The sequence below is a fragment of the Zophobas morio genome, unplaced genomic scaffold (assembly GCF_036711695.1).
Source record: "Zophobas morio isolate AGI-343-1 ecotype UQ-CSIRO unplaced genomic scaffold, CSIRO_AGI_Zmor_V1 ptg000031l, whole genome shotgun sequence".
Taxonomy (NCBI): Eukaryota; Metazoa; Arthropoda; class Insecta; order Coleoptera; family Tenebrionidae; genus Zophobas; species Zophobas morio.
In genome coordinates, this window is record NW_026972136.1 from 10,248,223 (window position 1) to 10,271,848 (window position 23,626).

At 33.7% G+C, this 23,626-nt stretch overlaps 1 protein-coding gene across 2 annotated transcripts in view; it reads right to left on the reverse strand.

Moving 5' to 3' along the window:
* LOC135139429 (uncharacterized) overlaps nt 1-23,626 on the reverse strand; it is a 229,932-nt gene that overhangs the window by 89,695 nt on the left and 116,611 nt on the right. For both annotated transcript variants that reach the window (XM_064069657.1, XM_064069656.1), the window contains exons 4-5: nt 21,226-21,717; nt 4,067-4,502 (exon numbers count right to left, since the gene is read on the reverse strand). In XM_064069657.1, coding sequence (XP_063925727.1) covers nt 4,067-4,502; nt 21,226-21,717 — 928 coding nt within the window. The remainder of the gene's footprint in view (nt 1-4,066; nt 4,503-21,225; nt 21,718-23,626) is intronic.

Here is a 23,626-nt window from a genome sequence, read left to right on the forward strand (position 1 = left end):
TTATTTATGCTGGTTTAAATTTTCTACCTACTAGCTTCAAATTTTTGGTTAATTAGCTAGAAATTTTAAGTCGATTAATCCAAATTATTAATCCGAAGTTTGGATCTTTTCTCTCAAAATATTGTCTTATTTTAAAGAAATTCTGGATAATTTTCTTGAAATTTAAAGTCAATTTATTCATACCAAAATTTCGACCATTAATTATATTAATTAAATAACTTGGAACTTTGATTTAGGAATTAAAATTTTCAGTTAGTAACTACTTATTCCTGTTTAGATTTTCAAGTAATGATGATTAATTAGCTACAAATTTTACATTAATTAAGAAAAAACTGTCTAATTTTCGTGAAGTTTAAAGAAGGGTTATTAATTCATAGTTTCAATTTAATTATACCAAAATTTCGACTGTTAATTAATTTATTAAGTTTGAATATTGATTTAGGAATAGAAAATTTCCACTCAGTGACTGGAAAATCCTATTATTTATGCTGGTTTAAATTTTTAACGTATTAACTTCCAATTTTGATTAGTTAGTTAGAAATTTTAAGTTAATTAAGCCAAATTACTAGTCCGAAATTAGGTTTTTTTCTCAAAATTTTATCTTATTCATTTAAAACTCAGTCTAATTTTCTTGTACTTTAAAGTTAATTAGGTCATAATTTCAGTTTAATTATACGAAAATTTTGACAATTTATTAATTAATTAACTTGGAATTTTGTGTCTCGAAAATCCTATTATTTATGCTGGTTTAAATTTTCAACGTATTGAATTCAAATTTTTGGTGACTTGGTTAGAAATTTTAGGTTTCATAAACACAATTATTAATCCGAGATTTGAATCTTTTCTCTCAAAATTTTGTCTTATTACTTTAAAATCCTAGATAATTTTCGTGAAATTTAAAATCAATTAAGTTATACTTTCAATTTAATCATATCAAAATTTGGACCATCAATTAATTAATTAACTTCGAATTTTGATTTTAAAAATTTAAGCTTACTAACTACTTATTCTTTGTTTGAATTTTCAAGTATTAATGTCAAATTTTGATTAGTTAGTTAGAAATTTTAGATTAATTAAGCAAAAATATTAATCTGAAATTTGGATTTTTTTCTAGAAAAATTGTATCTTATTCATTTAAAACTCGGTCTAATTTTCTTGAAGTTTAAAGAAGGTTGTTAAGTAAGTCAGTTTCAGTTATACTAAAATTTTGAATCTTCATTTAGTAATTGAAAATTTCAATTCAGTGACTCGAAAATCCCATTACATATTTATGGGGTATAAATTTTCAACGTATTAACTTCAAATTTTGATTAGTTAGCTAACAATTTTAGGTCAACTAAACAAACGGATTAATCCGAAGTTTGAATTTTTTCTTCCAAAATTTTGGTTTATTTCCTTAAAATTTTGGCTAATTTTTTCGAAATTTAAAGGCAATTAAGTCATAGTTTCAATTTAATCATACCAAAATTTCGACCATTAGTTAATTATGTAACTTGGAATTTTGATTTAGGTGTTAAAAATTTCAGCTTTGTAACTACTTATTCTTGTTTTAATTTTCAAGTATTAATTTAAACTTTGGATTAGTTAGCTAGAAACTTTAAATTAACTAAGCAGAATTATCAATGCGAAATTTGGATTTTTCCTCTAAAAATTGTATCTTATTCGTTTAATTGAACTCTGACTAATTTTCTTGAAGTTTAAAGAAGTTTATTAATTCATCGTTTCAATTTGATTTAGAAATTCAAAATTTCAACTCAATTAATTAGTTAATTTTCAATTTTGATTTAGGAATTCTAGATTTCAACTCAATTAATTAACTTGGAATTTTGATTTAGAAATTGAAAACCCACTAATTCGACAATACTATTATATTTATATTTTCAACTTACTAACTTTCAATTTTGATTAGTTAGCTAGAAATTTAAAGTTAATTAAGCCAAATTATTAATCCGAAATTAGGATTTTTTCTCAAAATTTTATCTTATTTATTCAAAACTATGCTTCAATGTAATACTTCTTAGTTGCGACTATAAATTACCTAGAAATTTTTAATTAGGAATTGAAATTTTCAACTTAGTGACTCGGAAATTCTATTATTTATCCTAGTTTAAATTTTCAACGTATTAATTTCAAATTTTGATTAGTTAGCTAGAAACTTTAAATAAATACACAGAATTATTAATGGGAAATTTGGATTTTTTGTCTAAAAATTTTATCTTGTTCGTTTAAAACTCTGACTAATTTTTTTGAAGTTTAAAGAAGTGTATTAATTTGTAGTTTCAATTTAATTATACCAAAATTTTGACTGAATTAATTAATTAATTTTGTATTTCGATTTAGGAATTCAAAATTTCAACTCAATTAACTAATTAATTTTGAATTTTTATTTAGGAATTCAAGATTTCAACCGAATTAATTAATTAACTAGGAATTTTGATTTAGGAATTGAAAATTTCAACTCATTAATTCGACAATCCTATTATTTTTATATATTCAACTTATTAACGTTCAATTTTAATTAGTTAACTAGAAATTTGAAGTTAATTAAGCCAAATTACTAATCCGAAATTAGGATTTTTTTCTCAAAATTTTATCTTATTCATTTAAGACTATATCCAATTTTCTTGTAGTTTAAAGTTAATTAAGTCATAGCTTCAATGTAATACTTCTTAATTACGACTATTAATTAATTAATTACCTTGTAATTTTTAATTAGGGATTGAAGCTTTCAGCTTAGTGACTCGGAAGTCCTATTATTTATCGTAGTTTAAATTTTCAAAATATTAATTTCAAACTTTGATTAGTTTGAACTTTGGATACTTTCTCTAAAATATTTTTCTCATTTATTTAAAACTGTCTAATTTTTTTAAAGTTTAAAATTAATTGAGTCATAGTTCCAATATTAATCTGACCAAAATTTGGACAATTAATTTGTTTTTGGGATTCAATTTCAATTTAGTGACGTATTGCTTGTTTCTAAATTTATATTATTAGCTGTTCATATTATTAAATTAATAATTATCTCGGAACTTAAATTTAAATTTCGACTTAACTCGATTGACTAGCCTTTCCAAGCTCTGTTTATTGATTTCAGAACTGGACCCAATTATGTACAAATTTCGCCTCAATAATCAGCTCTAAATTTCCGTTTAAGAAACTAAAATTTCTGGTCTTTATCTTAAAATGTCAACCTATAATTTCGCAATATTAATTTAATTTATATAAAGGCTTAACTTATTTTCAATAAATTTTTAATAAATTAGCTTCAAATTTTGAACGTTTACAAATTTGATTTGATTAACTAAATCAGATTTCTTACCTCTAGCTTAGATCTAATTAGTTGAAATCTTTACTTATACAGAAATTTTGATGTGTTTTTGCGAAATTGTAATATAATTACTTAACTTAAAATTCGCAATTTATTGAAACAAAATTTTTATCTTATTAATTTAAAATTCTGGATAATTATCTTGAAATTTGGAATTACTTGAATCATAGTTTCATTTAATTACTTAAGTCGGTTGTAGTAGTTGTAGTGGTAGTTACTGTTGAATGTTGGCATACCGAATTTCGACAAATAATGTCAAATTTGGCGCTAAATTAAAAATAATTAAGATTTGGGTGGTCATTCTGGCTGCTTTGAACAGCTGTGCAGGTTTGCATACTAATTTAGGTTTGAGACAAAATGTAAGTTTACATTACAGATTGGTCAGTTCCAATTAGGGATTCAGGATTTTGTAATTATGCAGAAATAACATGAAAATCATTCAACGGTCACAAATGTCAATTCTGTGTCAAGTTTGATTTATACCACATTATAAAGTCAGGAATACCAACCCACAAAACAACGCTTTCATAGTATCTATTAAAGCGTTGTTTTTAACTGAAAACATTAATCGAATAATTTAGTTGTTGATTTAAGTTCATAAGATTTTATTTTTTTTTAAATATATTGTCTTTTTTCCATTTTTGTTGCATCTTAGAACTAGATTTTAAATCCCCGCAATCTTCAGCCCGAATTAATCACCCACAAACCTCTCCCGTTCACAAACCCCAACCCTCCTACCTGTTAATCAGAAGATTATTAATGACATTCTGTGCATGTTCGCTCCTGATGCTCGCCAGATGCCCTCCCCTCCTTCCACATTCCATCTCGGCCTGAGCCCACGGCAGCTTGGCTTCTTCGACCGCGGCCACGCAAAATTGTTTCAACGTGACCCAGCCGAAACCGCATCCGCCCACGATCTCCTGGATGGGCGCCGCGTGGTACTGCATACGTAAACCGAGAGCGCCGCCGCCGCCTTTGGCGGGATTACTCCGAACGATCACTTTCAACACCACCCGATTCGCCCTCGACACCACCTCGATCCGGCGCTCGGCGTCGCCGGTTTTCGTGCAGTGGGACCAGATGTTGTCGCCGTCGTGGAGCTGGGTGAGCAGACCGTCGCACTGGGCGGAAGGAGGGCGCGAATCCTTGGTGAGGAGGTCGGTCGTCGGTGTCCCTGGAACGAGAGTGAAGTGTTTAACGGGCGGTGAAAGCTCGACACGGCGGAATGGAGAGGGTGATGATAACGGTGATTGGTTTAAGATTATGATCTTGGAAAAGGGAATATTAAGGGTTTTTTTTTTCTTGGGAAGGTGTGCGGTTGTGTAGAGGTTGCTTTTTCGAAGACGATAATAGTTCATTTTTGTTATGTTGTTATGGCTAACTATAAGAGAAAATTAAAAAAATCACCCGATATAAAGGTGGACACAAGTCCAGATTAGAGGTATACTTATTTCCTGAAGTTTTATTGTGAAAATGTATACAAAATCTGCAGTCTTTGCAATCGATACAACTTCGTCATGAGGAAGCCATCAATTACACTATTATGCAAAGCTAGGTGGATTACCTAGGGAATGCTAAATTTTACGATATGACAACACCACCATAATCGATCAGTCAGTGCTGCATTTCCATGCAACTTTTGTTATTTATTTTTTTAAAAAAGAAAAGATGTGGTATCATATTGACCTAAATCTTGTATTGATAAACTAAAAAAAAAACTTGTTCACTAAACCTGAACAATGCAAAACTAAATTAAAGAAACTTTAAAACTTCAGGTTCCTCCTTTGAGCTTTCACCAGATATATACGTTTTATTTATTTACATAAACATTGCTTGAAATCTCTCTCTGTCTCTAAACGTTAACAGAACACGAAAAACGAAGCGGCAAAAGGGGAAACGAGGGTCGGCCGGGTATTCCTAAAACGGAATTCGTAAACAAATCGACAAATCCCGGCCTCCAAATCGGCTAAATTCAAGGACACAAACTGGGTCTCTTGTCTCTAACTTTTTTTAATGTTTGCAAGGTCGTCGTAAAGTACAAGGCCGGTTTATATTTTATTTACGTTCAGTGACTCCCGTAAAAATGGTTTTCCATTTATTTTACAATGACCAGGATTTATGCTATATTAGTTACCAGAGGTCGCCCCGAATTGTCGATTTTCATTAAGTTTAAAGTAAAACTGAGGGTTTTCTGGGAATCGAGTGTTCGGATGAGAAAACGAGCACAATTAAGATCGCATGTCATAAAATCGTTTAACCTGTTTAATTGTGCCTCATCTTCTCATTCGAACACTGTTTCTCTATTTAAGTAGGTAGTGACGCGTTGTACTCGTTTTCACGCACAATTTTTAAAGTGATTAACATTAACAGCTGTCTTATCTCGTATTGGTCATCAGAGGTCGCCCCAATTTGTCGATTGTTATTAAGTTTAAAGTAAAGCGGGAGCACAATGGAGGTCGGACGCCATATAATCATTGTTTTTCTTTAATTGTGCTAATTGTGCCTCGTCTTCTCATCTGAACATTCTTTCTTTATCTTGGCTCTTCCTTCAAACAAATAACGACCTTAGTGAGTGTATCGAGATCTATGAGGCCGTAGATTGACCCAACGATATGCAAAAAACTTTCGTCTGTTTTCGATGCAGAAAACGTAAAAATTTGCCTATATTTTGGCCTAAATGGTCAAACAGGGATGAATTATATCGAGGCCAAATACAAAGTTTTTCAACATAAATGGCACTAGAGTGCATACGTTGTGGGTATTTGGTTTTCAGCTGAAATTGTTACAGTGAATTTGCCCCTTTGGATGGTTGACGGCAAACGGGTGAACTCTATTTCAAAGCCAGGGCGATTACATTGGCGGTATGGGAGCTAGTGCGAATTAATATTTACCTCAATTTTTGCGATGTGTGTTGGAAAAGTGCAAAAGCATATATGACAATTGACAGGTTGGGGCGACTTCTAGTGCCAAATAGGAGATAATATCGTTGTTCACAGGATGTGATCACTTTAAAAATATGTGTGGGGATGAGCACGCAGCTTTACTACCTAGTTAGATTAAGAAAGAGTGTTCGAACGAGAAGACGAGTTACAATAATAATTAACTATTAACATAACATGACATTTTTAGCAGTGAAAATGATACATTTGCTTTAAAATTCCAATGCGGATTGTAAAATTTTTACTGTTTATGACGCTTAAAAATGTTGACTTCAAACTTGTGGAATTCATTCGCGCAAAATACACCATATAAATGGAGATCAGCGTGCCATGCAAGCAGGTTATAAATGACAAACTTCAGAAACTATAAATGTAATGAACTGAACGAAAAATACGTCTTGATGTGGTCCCTTGACAATAAAACTCAAATCATAAAGGTCTTATCGGCAAATGCGTCACGCCAAGTTCTAATTTCCTATAAAACAATAAGGACATGAGTTGGCGATAGCAACAATTTATCGGGTGATGGGTAACAATATAGACTTATAAGAGATTTCTTGGTCGTTCAACATGGTAGTGCGAAAGATAAATGTGCCAATATGGAATGTATATGCCGGACAATTTCTTAACAAATTTTTATTTCGTAATTATCGCTATACCATTGACATATAAAATTGATAGATGGTAAATTTAATTATGTTGTTCTGATATTCAAAATCGTTAGAGTATTCTAGACACAAATATATTTTTCTCCTATTGCACTACATCATAAAGAGTAAAATTGTTCTTTTACAGAATGTTATAAATGTACAAGTTTAGAATTAACACTCAGAACGTAATTAACTTAAACACCTATAACGAAAATTAAACAAAAGAAGCAACTAAATATCCCCAAATTACTGCAATCATTATGATTATTATTATTATTAGAGAGCGGATTTCTAGGTTTAATGCTTTTTGTGAAAAATGTAAGCACTTCAAAACTTTTTTATATCTGTAACTATGATACAATTTGGAGTCATTTGACACATTTTTTTTATGCTTATTTGCTTTTTTTTCAATTTTATGCCTATTAAAACTTATATGTTTATTTAATGCTTTTTTCGACGAATATGAGTTTTATGCATATTTTGTTCAAATGCGGGCCTTGTCGGGATGACAAATACTTGTTAGTTAGCCGTATCGTATCGTATGCATTTTACCTGGACTTGACCATTGAAGTACACTTACTCAAGACCCTTTCTGTGAATAGGTTCCGGTCGTTTGGGTAATAAAATTTTATTATAGGATTGGAAAAATACTTCATAGATTTTATGATTTTAAATCCTTACTTCCGTTGATAATGAATTAAAGCTTTTAACCAGATGTTCTTTTTCGGCATTTTGCGGCAAGACCGTTGAAGATTTTCTAGAAAAGAGGATTATTGTACCCAACTACCTACCTTACAATTTTTCTAATGGAAACTTTTAAGTAAATGAACCGTTTATTTCACAACCATCAGTCTATCGCATCTGTCGTAGTACAGTGTTATAGGTGGTTCTCCCTTGTTACATGTTGAGTTCTTTTTGGTAATATTACTATTATTTTAAAAGAATGCCGAAAGTAAAATCGACGCCGGATGAGTGGATAAGGGATTTTCCAGAATTAAAATTAGAAAACAACAAAATATCCTGCAGAGCTTGTGTGAAAACCGTAAACCCACTAATTTTTTTTTCCTTTGTTAATCCTATATATGTACGTTGTTTTAGATTCAAAGTGATAAAAAATATAACGTGACGCAACATGTCAGAACGACTCTTCATGTAGAAAGGAAAAAAATGTTTGAAGTTTCTAAAATTAAACAGCAGACCATACATGAATCTGTTGCATCTCCTTCCACAAAAGATGAGCAGTTTCAGATTAATTTCGAATTATGTAAAATGATGATCCAGTCTAATATACCTTTAAAAAAATTGGAGAAAGGCCCTCTTCAAGAATTCCTTGAAAAACACTGCAATCGACATATTCCGGTTGAAAGTACTCTCCGACAAAATTATGTAGGCCCAGTGTTTCAGCAAGTTTACAACGAAATTAAACATCGCATTGAAGATAATTATTTATGGTTCGCTGTCGATGAAACAACCGATAGTTGTGGAAGATACGTGGTAAGTTTAATTGTTGGAATCTTAAATGAAAATTTCCCTAGTCGAGGGTATGTAGTAAGTTTGAAAATGTTAAACAAATGGCAATACGATTACCAGATTTGTAAATGACAGTCTTACGTCACTATTTTTGCCAAATGCCGTACCGGCGAATAAAATTTTATTGATGATCTCGGATGCAATTCGTTAAATGTTGAAAGCAGGGAATAATCTAAAAATATTGTACCCCAATTTAATTCACTCTACTTGCATTGCCCATAGGTTTGCAGTTTCCTACTGTTAATAAATTAGTGGCAAATGGTAAAAAGATTTTTGTTAAAGCCCCACTAAGAGTGCAACATTTTAAGGAAAAATTTCCAAACATACCATTGCCCCCAGAGCCGATTATAACGAGGTGGGGAACATGGTTACAGGCCACATTTTATTATGACAAATATATCAAAGAATTTGAGGAAGTAGTTACGCAGTTTAGCGAAGATTCTTCTCAATCGATTAAAGATTGCATAAATATTTTGGAAAACAAAGATTTGCGACAAGATCTAGCTTTTCTAAGAAGCAATTATTATCAATTCTTATGTGAGGTAATAGAAAAGTTAGAAAAACCCAACATGTTGTTGGTAGATGCCATAAACTTCGTGAAAGAATTTAAACAACAAGCAAACGCAGTAAGGGGTGATATTGGTACTAGAGTATCTCAAAAACTTGACGAAGTGTTAAATAAAAATGCAGGTTTCGGTGTTCTTTCCGACGTTGCTCGTGTTTTACAAGGTCAGAAGGTGGAAACTTGGAGTTAGATTCAACATTAGTTGCAAAATTCAAATTTGCGCCAACAACGAGTGTGGATGTTGAACGCACATTCTCCAATTTTAAACACATTTTAAATGATCGGCGAAAAAATTTTACAGTGGACAACTTGGAACATATTACAATCATAAATTGTTTTAAAGAAAACTGAAATACTTTTTGTAAAATATAAAGTCTAGGATTATTGTAATAATATTTTATCCAAAGTTCTAAGAAGTGTTCTTTGATTTGTAATATGATTATGTTTTTAATGCTTTTTTGCTTAAAATAAAACTTTTTTAAAGAAAGTGTTATGCTTATTTAATGCTTTTTTGCTTAAAATAAAACTTTTTTAAAGAAAGTGTTATGCTTATTTAATGCTTTTTTGCTTAAAATAAAACTTTTTTATTGAAAATCTTGTGCTTATTTAAGCGGTTATTCTTAATTTTTTTGTGCTTATAAATCTGCTCTCTAATTATTATTGTCACTATTACATTTAGACAAACAGTTTGTGGGACATGTTAACGTAAAATACCGCCTGTCTGGAAAATGGCGGATGAATTCTTCAGTACGTTATATACGGGAGTTTCGGGAGTCCCAAAAAAATAATGAAAAAATTCTTTATGATGTAGATTGCGAATAAAACGTAATTTTATATACGTAAAATTGGCAACACAGCACACACCTAATGCGTGAATACCTCCGGCTTACTTTCTGGTTTCTTAGTAACGATGGTGACTGAAATCCACCTTCGCTTTATATCAGGCAAACATGGTTGTCAAATGGAATTTTATCAAATTATTACAAAAACAACACAGCCATCTTTGTGTATTCTAACTGAAATGGTAATTAACTAAAAGTTTTATTACTAGTTACTGTAATAATGAATGAGTTGTTTAGTTGTTAAACGTAGCAAAAGAACCAATTTTAAAATCATTATAACTCCACCAAAATGTGTGAAGGAATTTTTTTAATATTTTTCCCAGACTCACCAGTTGATTGTTAAGAGCGTAGCGGAGAGTTAATCCGCCATTTTCCAGACACCCGGTATAACGCTAAATATAGATTTATTGTTGATAAAAGAGTATATTTTTGTTTTGTGATTGTGTAATAGTTCCAAATAAAAGAAAATTTGTTTGAAAATTTGAGATTTTATAGACGTACTCGAAGGCGTACTGCGAGCTTGTACAGGGTTAACACGCTAGGTAGATATTATAAATTATTTGTATTAGACAATTATCATTATTGATGTTTAAATTTCCAAACGAATAAATCAAACACTACAAATCATTCCAGCAATAATATTGGCAAACATTGTGGCAATTGGTTTTATACAAATTATAATAGTGCTAATTTTTAGATTACAGATGCATTAATTATCATTATTCGTGACAGTTAAAAATAGTAGCAGCATTTAGTATCCTTTTTAATTTAGGACATAACGTATTTTAATTTTTATTTCACTTTCATGTTTTTCCAACGTTGATCCTCCCTAGAGTACAGGTTTTTTTAGACAGATAATCTCCGGTACTACCGGACCGACTGTTGTCAAATTTTATATGTATGTTAAGAAACATTGTATTGATCGTAGAGGGCTAACCAAATTTACCCAGTAATCCCCAGCAACAATTTGATGACGTCCCTTCATTTTTGTTTAAGCACTATTTAAATTTTATAAAATAACATACTTATGGTTTATGAATCCGTCTTCAGTTTTTACGACCTGTGGTCGTGCCGTAAAATGTTAAATTACTGCCATGTGTCACAATTTTTAGTACACTATGACTGGTATTAATTATATTTTTTATTATTAGTATTCCAGGTGTACTTAACGTGTCGGAATTGACATACGTGTCCTGAAAATGTTGATCGGTACCTTTTTCAGTGAAAAAATTCACTACAAACAGGCCGATTGCTGCTTTATCAATGTATCCATATTATTGGAACAATTTGCTTGATCGTTCACCCCATTTCCCCACACTTTGGGCCTGAATAAATATAAACAAGTAAACACAGTGTTTTCGTAACATAATGCGTTCGAATCAAAGGCAATGCCGGAGTTGGGTGATTAAAGTATGACACATTAATGGATTCAAAATAACAAGCTCTTCAATAAACTTTAAAAAAATTCAAACTATCATATTTTTACTTGCTAATCGGAAGTTACTTTTTTAATGGACAGAGGTGATCACAAAAAAAAATATATAGTTTCTTAAAAAATTTCTTAGGTTAAGTTTAAAAATGACAGACATTATTAATTTAATATCTGGTTGACCGAGTTTCACTCGGCTCGTTTGGTAGTATTAGATCAGATTAGGACAGATAAATATGCGTATAGTATGCATTTTGAAGTACACGCGCTACTTAAAAATACACATTAAAAAAGAAATTCCATAAGCAGTCTTTGTTTTAAACACTGATAAGTGACATGTAGAGATTAAAGAACAGAAAACTGGAATTATTGTTTGACATCTCATTTGTTACCCAAGTTTTCTCTCTGTCGTTTTTTTTTTCCTAGTTCTCTCTCTCGACTCTAGAAAAAGGTCACAACCACATTCTTACTGCCAGAAGAGTTTCGCCTCTGGTGTGGTTAACATACTGAGTTACCGTGCTCTTTTGTGTTATTCCTAATTTCTCAATCTCAACCCTGCTCCCGAAGATGCCATTTACGAAAGTGTGCGAAACGTTGAGCCCAAAAACTCAAATAACACGGTCCCATCCCCGAAAACGATCACATGTTGACACTGACCGTGGAACCTCTGAAATGAATGCTTGACAAAATAATCTCAATTCAACACACTTTCGTGTGCCTTTTATCCGCTCACTGTTTAGTTTTTGGTAAATTTTCTTACCTCAGGAGGTGAATTTCAACGTCCTCTATACAGTGGAGTATGTTTCGGTACGTACAATTGAAGATAAAAAGGTACGTCAAACGTACTGTCAGACTGTCACCCAAACTTCTCATATAAAACAATCTCGTGTTCGTGTAGTGTCATCTGATGTTGCCTAGCAACAAATATAATTCACTGCCTGAAAATTGCTGAAAATGCATGAAGCTGTAATTTTCAGAAGTTAAAACTATGATCAATCGATTTCTTGACCCAAAAAATCCCTAACCTGTAAATTTCATCGAAATCGTTAGAGCCGTTTTCGAGAAACCCATTACATATATATATACAAACTTTGCTCGTTTAATAGTATTAGATTAGATTAGATTAGATTAGATTAGATAAGTAAATGTTTTGTTAAAAAAAATTGCCTCAAAATAACGGCGAAAAAATCAAGGTTGTCAAATGTGTTGAAACAACGATTATTATTTTTGTTGATTCAATTGTGTGTTCGACTTTATTAATTAGTGCAGACTTGAAGGTATTTGAAGAAGTGCTTGATTTCGTCGGTACTAGATATATTATTTTGTGTTGAAGTTCCTTAATGATACTTAAAACAATATGTTCAAAATTGATTCTTATCCCGGCGCCTCCGCCATTTCATGAAACGCAAATTACGCTATTTAAATCGATCTCGGTTTGAAAATACCCTGTTCTTTTCCAAAATTTTCCCAAAATAATGAACTTGGCGAATTAGATTAAAAAACTTGTTCCTCTGCAAAAAAAAAATTTATTAAATTTGTTTTTGATTTTGTTATTTGGTTTAAGTTTTAAATATATATTTTTAAATTTAATTACTATCCCGGCGCCTCCACCATTTTCATCTAAAACAATTGAAATTGCTTAAAATGGTTTGTTTTTTTAGAAATTTTCTCATAATCAAGTCATTTTTTAAATGAGTCATTTTTCCTGGTTTAAATCTATGATTACTGTCATTATTTTGTTCGGAGAATAAAAAAAGCATGAAATCTAATACGATTTGTCATTTTATGTGAACATGTTAATTTTTTTTTAATTATCTAAGAAACTTAAGTTGCTTAAATTTGTTTGAGAACAGCAGTAAAAATTCTAGAAGTTTTTCCAGACCAATTTTTGTATAGAAACAGGCAGGCATTAAACTAACTAGCATTAAAGTTCACATCAAAAACTTATGTTTAATTCCCCGGATTTCTGAACGTTCTTTCGTGATTATTGTTGATCCTTCCATCTCAAAGACAAACAGACGTCATCCTCTATTTTCCGAAGTGCCAAGATTTTTTCAGCAACTTTGTTAATAAGAAAACTTCTGATCGCTATCGTAATTGTCAAAATTTCACAGCTTTGTACTCATTACGTCTTGCAAACCAACAAAAAAATTGGCAGAGTTTTTCAACACTTCAAAGGGTCGACTTCGCGTCAGTTCCGTACCCAAAACTTGCGTCGTTTGTAACTGTTTCCCGAATTTCATTTCAAAGGTACTCGGTGGACCTTCGTTTCCCTCTTTCTGTATTTCGGTTTATAAGCTTTGCGGAACTTTCATTTTGTAGTCAAGGGGAAGTTGGTGTGTGGGATGGTAGCGTGTAACGGAGTAAATTTCGTTGTTTTCTCCGTTTATTAATTTGGGACTTGTTTATTACGTGCTTGCGTCAGCTGACGACAAGTAAACTGTCACTCATTATTAATTAGTATCGTAATTGTAATGTTACCAAGATGAATCAACAGGTGGTGGATGTTTTAAAAGTAACAGTATATAACAGGCTTGTTTTTGTACATGGTGAAAATAAGCTCAAAAAAATCAATATTTTTATTATTATACGAAACCTATAAATTCTGTGTATAAAACTCCTAAACGGTGGTGCTTTAGCACCATAAATATTATCGCAGTCATCATGAAAACGTTTAATAAAACCAAATTTACATCCGTTTCCAACCGGGTAAAATGTCGTAGGAGTGACAGAAATATTGCCGTAATTACTTAAAAAAGCAACTTCTTATCACTTGCGAAACTTCATGGGATGTATTTCTTGACAACTTTGAAAGTCTCTTGATTAAATAATTCAATTAGGTACTCCACTTGATGTAACACTTGAAAGTAGAAGAAACTTTTTCTCGGAACGAGGGATGAAAATCGATAGGCATCTAGAATCGTGTTTTAATTGAAAACCGCTTGCGGTAGAACGTGAATTTAAAGATAAACAGAATGGCCAAAAATCAATTTACCTCCAAGTTTGTAACGTTTTTTGAGTCGATTCTTTCAAGAACAATTACGAGGTGGCGGGTGAGTTAACGGTGTGCACCGCCAACTGAGATCTGGCGTCGGCTACGCTCCCTGTGACTAGAGTGCCTTGATGTATTATGTCTTTTTAAGAGTGTGAACACGACTGACAGCGATGTCAAGTTAGAAAGAAACATAGATATGGTAGTTTTTTGCTACTCTTGAGAAGAGTGGACCTATAGATTTTAGTTCTCTGCCTTTGTCACTCAAATTTCCAGTGGCGGTACGTACACATTTTTTCTTCTTCTCAACAGTGAATAAAATTCGACATAAATGTTACGACGGACGCCAGATCTTAGTCGGCCATGCGTTGTGACTAGTGTTATAGAATTGTTTCAGATAGTCTTATCGATTGGATTTATTCACGTTCACATCGTGTGTTGATGGAACATATTAAAACTTTATTGCCAATATGGAAACTTTATTATTACGGCCCACGTCGTATTTGGATGATTATGCCGTTCGAATATTGAAAAGTTTGACTTCCGAATATAGAGAATGTTCGGAATCGAGTTTACAAAGATCTCGAGTGGAGATATTTCATTGGCTGTCATAATGGCCCACACATTGTGGAATCATTGTTATGGAAGCCATTATTTATAAATTTCGACTGAGTGATATTAATTTTAGAATAAATAAATTAGTCTCGATTCGCTAGATTTGGTTTTTGACATGTAGGTACATACAGGGTCGCTAGAATGTATGGAAACGGTTAAATATCTTGAGAACCTATTGTACAAATCAACTGAAATTATATATAGGCGTACAAGAAGTTGTGCTCAAATTACTCGTCAAAAACAATTTTTTTTTGCTTGTTTTTTTTTAAATGACTACTATATGATTCGTTCAGAAGCCAAATTGACCATGTCCATAAACACAGAAAATTAAGTCAATTGATAGTTTGTAAAAAACGTTTTAAAAAATTCAGTAGCCTCTCCCTGAACAAAAATGAATAGTATTTTAAGCATTGATTTAGATCGATGTATATGATGGTACGCGAAAAATGTCACATAATATATTTTATATATTGTTAAGCCGCCCCACTACGACGCCTATGGGTTTTCTAGTATGTGTGGCGATGATTGGTGACTTATCGTCAGTGATGGCTGTCGAGTGGCGTTCGCTAAAGAGAATTCTAGAAGCGGAAGTCGCGATGGATATTCCAGAAAGACCTCGATCACGAAACCTCTAGAAAAAAGTATGGGTTTAAATAGAGACTACTTTCAGGAACGATTGATTATTCAATCAACGAGTCGAGTCTAGTGAATGTTGAGAATCCAGTCAAGTTGCACCGGAATTATTTTGTACATAATCGCTGTTTGTAATTAGTCGTATATAAATTTGAATTAAGTAATAAATTGTTGAGTTTTAACCACGCCGATTTTTAAATACCCGTTCAACGTAACAATAGACTACGCTCAAATAGCGAATAAAATTAGAATTTTATAAATGCTGATCGTTGGCATATAGAAATTGGAGGAAATAATGAGTAAATGAGTTAGCATAATGTAGAAGTAGGTATTTTGAAAATGAGTGGAAATAAGTGGAAATGTGTAGAACGAATGAAAATGATTGGAAAGAAGTGGAAATGGGTAGAAATACGTGGAAGTGATATGGAAGAAAGTGGAAATAAGTGGAAATGGTACCTGCTAAAATAAAACTGATTTTGCAAATGATACTCCCCAGGAATATAAAAAGCGGGTGGGCGGGGCTAGTACCTGCTAAGATAAGACTGATTTGGCAAATGACATACCCTCCATCAAAATAAAGGGCGGGTGGGTGGGGCTAGTAACTGCTAAGATAAGACTGATTTTGGGAAATGACACCTTCCAAGAAAATAAAGGGTGGGTGGGCGGGGCTACGAGCCCTAACAAGTATATATTTGGATAAAGATACTTTGTGATAAAAATCCGGTACCTATTTTTGATATCATTCAATTCGTTTGGACTAAATGCAAATTTTGCATGGGCATATATTTCGCCAGAGAGTGAGTTTGCAAATTAATAAATTTTCTTATAAAGCAAAAATTGTCACTTGAATAAAAATGTGCCATTTTTGCTGACATTTAAATGTTGGGACACCCGAGAAAATTTCATGGAATTACAAATTTAGTAGCTGGCGAATGCTGCCATTATTATAGGCATCACAGTATTTCACTCTAGTGATGGTTTTATTTAGAAAAAATAGTTTGCGGTGTGCAAGTTTTAGTAAAAGTTCTCAAAATAATAATTTAGTAGTACTGCAAGAGAAAATCGATTAGGAAAAGTGCAGATTTGTTCCAAATAGCTTAATCGTCGATAGGAAACTTCATAAAATATTACGCAGACAGAGGTACCATAGAAATAAAAGGTAAAATTCCCGGTAGGTCACCACTTGTGAAGCCGCGTGATCGACAACTAATGAAAATTTATAAAAGTGGACGACGGAGTACTACAAAGTGCTTAAAGGCCAATTAACAAAGTTCATTTAATTACAAATGCAAACAAATATCAAGAGACTTTATAAAAAAATATTAACAAGTACTGTAGCAGTCTACCTTGTAGGTATTTATATTTTTCAACAGGACGATGTTTCAAGTTACGCAACTACAAAACTTATTATAAAGAATAATAATATTATTATTATTAGTACTGTCCTGGCCCACGACGAAAAGGACGAATAGGACGAAAAAAAAAACGAGAAAGGACGACAAAGAACGAAAAAGGACGAAAAGGACCAAAAGGATGAAAAAGGACGAAAAAAGACGAAAAGGGCGGAAACTAGGAAAAAATACGGGACAGAACGAAAAAAAGCGAGAAAGGACGAAAAAGAACGAAAAGGACGCAAAAGGACGATAAGAAGGAAAAGTAGGAAAAAAGACGAAAAATGACGAAAAATAGGAAGAAAGACGAAAAAGGACACAAAGGACGAAAATTAGGAAAAAGAACGAAAACTAGGCAAAAGGACGAAAAAGGACGAAGAAGGACGTAAAAGGACGAAAAGGCCAAAAGTATGAAAAATAAGGACGAAAAAGGACGGAAACGACGAAAATTAGGAAAAAGAACGAACATCAGGCAAAAGGACGAAGAAGGACGAAAAAGGACGATTAAGGATGAAAAGGACGAAAATTAGGAAAAAGAACGAAAATCAGGCAAAAGGACGAAAACGGGCGAAGGACGAAAAATACCAAAATGACGAAAAAGGACGAAAAAGACGAGAGAGGACGAAAAGGGACGAGAAAGGGCGAAAAGGAGGAAAAAAGACGAAAATGACGAGAGAGGACGAAAAGGGACGAGAAAGGACGAAAAAGGATGAATAGAAGGAAAAAAGGATAATAAGGACGAAAAGGACGAAAAACCATGAAAAAGGACACAAAGGACGAAAACGGATGGAAAGGACGAAAAGGACGAAAATGGACGAAAAAAAAACGATAAAGGACGACAAAGAACGAAAAAGGACGAATAGGACGAAAATTAGGAAAAAGAACGAAAATTAGGCAAAAGGACGAAAAAGGACGAAGGACAAAATAGGACCAATAAGGACGAAAAGGACCAAAAGCAGGAATAAGGACGAAAAAGGACGAAAAGGACGGAAACTAGGAAACAGGTCGAAAAAGAACGAAAAAGACGAAAAAAAGCGAGAAAGGACGAAAAAGAACGAAAAAGGACGAGAAGGACGGAAAGTAAGGAAAAGGACGAAAAAGGACGAAAAGGACGAAAGAGGACGAAAAGAAGGAAAAGTAGGAAAAAGGACGAAAAATGACGAAAAGTAGGAAGAAAGACGAAAAAGGACGAAAAGGATGAAAATTAGGAAAAAGAAAGAAAACTAGGCAAAAGGACGAAAATTAGGAAACAGAACGAAAATTCGGCAAAAGGACGAAGAAGGACGAAAAAGGACGAATAAGGACGAAAAGGACCAAAAGGACGAAAAGGACGACAATTAGGAAAAAGAACGAAAATTAGGCAAAAGGACGAAAACGGACGAAGAAGGACGAAAAAGGACGAAAAGGACCAAAAGGACGCAAAAGGACGAAAAAGACGAGACATGACGAAAGGAGACAAAAAAGGACGAACAGGAGGAAAAGGGATAATAAGGACGAAAAACGATGAAAACGACAAAAAAGGACGAAAAAGGACAAAAAGGACGAAAAAGACGAGAGAGGACGAAAAGGGACTTGAAAGGACGAAAAAAGACGAATAGGAGGAAAAAGGATAATAAGGACGAAAAAGGACGAAAAGGACGAAAAACCACGAAAAAGGACACAAAGGACGAAAAAGACGAGAGAGGACGAAAAGGGACTAGAAAGGACGAAAAAGGACGAATAGGAGGAAAAAGGATAATAAGGACGAAAAAGGACAAAAAGGACGAAAAGGACGAAAAAGGACAAAATGGATGAAAAAGGACGGAAAGGACGAAAAGGACGAAAATGGACGAAAAGAGACGAAAAGGACGAAAAGCAGGAATAAGGACGAAAAAGTACGAAAAGGACGATAATGATGGATAGGACGAGAAAGGACGAAACGGATGAAAAGGGCGATAATGACGGAAAGGACGAAAAAGGACGATAAATGACGTAAAAGGACGAAAAAGGACGAAAAGGACGAAAAGCAGGAATAAGGACGAAAAAGTACGAAAAGGACGATAATGATGGATAGGACGAGAAAGGACGAAACGGATGAAAAGGGCGATAATGATGGAAAGGACGAAAAAGGACGACAAATGACGTAAAAGGACGAAAAAGGACGAAAAGGAGGAAAAAGGATAATAAGGACGAAAAGGACGAAAAACTACGAAGGAGGACGAAAAAGGACAAAAAGGACGAAAAAGGACGAAAAGGACGAAAATAGACAAAAATTAGGAAAAAGGACGTCCAAGGACGCAAAGGACGAATAAGGACGAAAAAAAGGATAATATGGACGAAAAGGGACAAAAAGGACGAAAAAGGCTAGATCTAGTAGAGAAGGTATGGCGTGAATTAAAAAATTATTTGGGAAATCATCCGTAATAAACGATTGCCAATCTTCAACAAGAAATTTAGTGTAGGATACATTAATAACTCCTGTGTATTGCAGAAAATTAGTCGAAAGTAGTCCTGCAGTTATTAAGGCAAAAGGAGATGTGATCAGTTACTGAATTTGCATTGTCCCAATATTTATGTGTCATAAAACGTTACGTTGTTTTAGAGTTTTATGTTACTGTTTGAGTTAGAAATTAGTTTTTGTTGTGCTGTAAACATTAACAGTTTAAAAAAAAAGTTTTAAACGAATTAATTTTTAAAATTGTAATTATCTAAAATAAATTACATTTTTGTTTAAGTTTGGTGATTTTTTTATAACAATTTATAGTCGTCCCAATATTTAGTTGTTAGGGCTCGTAGTACCTGCTAAGATGAGACTGATTCTGGCAAATAACATACTCGGTAAGAAAATAGAGAGCTGGTGCGGGGGGCTAGTACCTGCTAAGAGATACGTAAGATGATAAAATTGAAGTGTTCCATGTGAAAAACACGAAAAAACTGACAATTTATTAATTTAATCACCCTGTATACATAATTGTTAGCGTTCACGTCATTGGCCAAAAAATTCTAAATCAATAACAATAATGACCATTTTTTTGGCTTCTATGTTCATGTCTTACTAATTTAATCATCGTCTTAGGTGAATTCAGCTATCCAGATTTTGTCACAAGCACATTGAATAAAGTTTCAGCGACAGTTTTTTTTCAATGTATTAACAACTTTAAGACATTTTGCCATTTGGACCAGTACAATAAAATAGTAAATAATCGCCTCTTGGATCTTGTTTTAACCAAGTGGGATCAATGTGTTGTCTCAATGTCACTATACGAGGCCTTGCTTTTCGTAAATTGGTCTTTTTTTGATGAATATTCTGTCCAAAGAAAATAAAAAGTCTGCCAGTTATCCGAAGGAAAGATCTGTTAATATTCTATCAGATATTATTATCAGAACGGTATTAATTTGGCCGATCCAAAAGAAAGAGCCGATGGATTTGCGAAACTTTTTGCTCAGTCATTTATAAATAAAAATAAAGTTCGGTCTGATTTAACTTGTTCCAGTGTGAACAAATCTGTCATGAATTTAAAATGTATTACGCAAGCAAATATGTATTCGGCAACCAAAGAATGGAAGCCTAAAATGACTAATAGCCCTGATCAAATACCGGCTTTTATTGTAAGCCATTGTGTGAATGTTTTCGTGGGACCATTACCTATTCTGTTTAACATTAAATCTTGCAAGTTTTCTGATCAGTGGAAAATTTCAAGAATTTCTTTTATTTTCTTGGAGATGTCATCTGCCAAAATCAGTCTGATCTGAGCAGGTACTAGTCACGCCCACCCGCCCTTTATTGTCTCAGAGGGTATGTCATTTGCCAAAATTAGTCGTATCTTAGCAGGTACTATTATATCAGGGAATTAAAAAAAAGTTCTATTTAGAAATGCATTAATTGTATGGTAGTGCCATTAAAAGAAAATAGAGCACAACTATTTGTGCCCTTGTACCTAATTTCAGGTGATTTGCACAATTGGTTCTCAAGTTATTTAACCGTTTCCATACACTCTAGCGACCCTTTCATGCATTTGTCTATAACCAAAATGAAAAGGCATTTGCCCTAGATTCCGCTCTTTACATATGATGCACTCAGTCGCATTCATTCAAAATCTCTTACACCCGGTATATAAAATTTTATTATATTTAGCTTAGAGCAGAACCAATCCTAAATACTACCATGTTAGTCCAATCCCCTTCCACGCATCACTGGAACGCCATCAGGCTAATTATTTTTTATCGTTTTACTAATGACCCGAGTTCCACAGCTGCAGCCGCACTTGCGACCGCATTACATCTCGTATTACCCCCAATCCGGCCAAAACTAAGACACTAATGAATCCTCACCTGTCGAGCTACTATCCCCAATCTGCAGACTCATCGCCACTCTATTCCCATACGGCAAATATATCTTGAAAGTACACTGCAGCTCCCCCGTCGGTTTCAGCTCGAAGCTCCCATTCCTCGTAACAAAAGTGACGTTATAACAATAGTCCACCAGATGGTAAGACAAAGTAAAGACCGGATTTCCGTGGGTGTGCATGACGGGCGGTGTGTGCGAGAAGGGGAAGTAGACGTGACGGTCGCTCTCGGCCAACTCCTCGAGCTTGCCGCACAGATGCGCCTGCCTGTGGCTACGGAAGTGCTGGTGTTGGTTGCTGACGTTGAGCCCCGAGAAGTGCACGTAGCCTCTGGAGCAGGGGACGTTGAGGCGGGTCAGTTCCACGACGAGGCTGTGGCCGGTGCCGTGGACCGGGAACCACACTTGGCAGTCGACGGTGGGCGAGAGGTCGGTGGAGCTGATTATTGCTTCGGGCTTCTTTAGGCGGAGCTGACAATCTGAAATTGGAAATTGAATTTTCAACGGTTAGCTGTTGTAATGGGGGTTAAGTAGGAAGGGGTTTCGGCGGATGGAAGTGGCGGCGGGGAGGATGGGGTGCGTTCTTATTGTTCGGGAGGGTTTCGATATCCGGTCGGTGGAGATGTTATCGGAACGGAGGACTAGAACGGAGGCAAAGCAAATGTTAATATGTCGGTGGTTAAGGTTGGAAATTCTATGTACGTGTCATTTTTGAGATTGTTTTAGTTAAGGAAAGTAGTGTACTGTTTTGGCGAATGTTGAAATTCATGTTTTTTTCTATCGTTCCGCACCGTATAAATAATTACGCATTTCCACTAAAAGGAAGATGGCTGTTTCAAAATATGTTGTCCTGTATTAAATAAGGTCTAATTAGATTTATTTGACTTGACTGTTTAACCTTTTGAGACTTTAAAAGTGTTATAAATGGAAAGAATGCGACTTTGATATCAAAGGATGACAATTTTTTTCTATTTTAAGCTCTCTTTTTAATGTAAAAGGTAATTAATTTCATACTTTTCGTCATTACGCAATTTCTAGGTCCCGAAATACATTTCTAATTTATCTGTTGTTGTTTGTTCGTCGTTCGTCATTAATCTAAAAAACAATTTCTCTCCACCTTAGCCTTCTGGTCGCCCACACACTTGCGTCCTTGTTGAGGGTTAAGTTGCAATTTAAGCAAAATGTTTTCCTTCATAAAACTGAGGTAATGGCATGATCTTTGCCTTTTTTATCTTTAATTTGGCATGAACACCACTGGAAATGCGTGAATTTGTAGGGAAACTAGTCTTTTTTACTTTCGTGTAGTCAGTGACCTGAAGGTTAGTCTCTCCGACGCGAGGATCAGGTGCCTCATTGCACTGATGGTTTGCCTCCTTACACGCAAATTGCCAATCCGTTTCTTATCATGGATGGAGGAGAATCGCTCCCCAGACCAAATATAAACAAGTTAACAAAATGTGTTTTCGTAACGATTAAAGTACCTATGCTATAGGTATATATGTGAATGACATTTTTATGTTACTTTTTACTGTTTGCCGCTTATTTGGATCGAAATATCCCTACCTAAAATTCTTATAAAGTCATTTTGTCAAGCAAATCCTGTTTAAACTGCTCAAAATAATAATTATGCTTCTATACCTGTACTTTGTTAGTCACGTATAAGGATTTTTAATTTTATGCTTGTAGGTTTTTGGAAAAAAGTACCAAATTGTACAACAAAGTTTTACAATTTGACTTAGAAACTAGAAAAGCTGTTGCTCTGAAAGTTTTCATGTTTGACATCATTAGAGAGCGGATTTCTAGGTTTAATGCTTTTTGTGAAAAATGTAAGCACTTCAAAACTTTTTTATATCTGTAACTATGATACAATTTGGAGTCATTTGACACATTTTTTTTAATGCTTATTTGCTTTTTTTTTCAATTTTATGCATATTAAAACTTATATGCTTATTTAATGCTTTTTTCGACGAATATGAGTTTTTGTTCAAATGCCGGCCTTGTCGGGATGACAAATACTTGTTAGTTAGCCGTATCGTATCGTATGCATTTTACCTAGACTTGACTATTGAAGTAGACTTACTCAAGACCCTTTCTGTGAATAGGTTCCGGTCGTTTGGGTAATAAAATGTTATTATAGGATTGGAAAAATACTCCATAGATTTTATGACTTTAAATCCTTACTTCCGTTGATAATGAATTAAAGCATTTAACCAGATGTTCTTTTTCGGCATTTTGCGGCAAGACCGTTGAAGATTTTCTAGAAAAAAGGATTACTGTACCCAACTACCTACCTTAAAATTTGTCTAATGGAAACTTTTAAGTAAATGAACCATTTATTTCACAACCATCAGTCTATCGCATCTGTCGTTGTGCAGTGTTATACGTGGT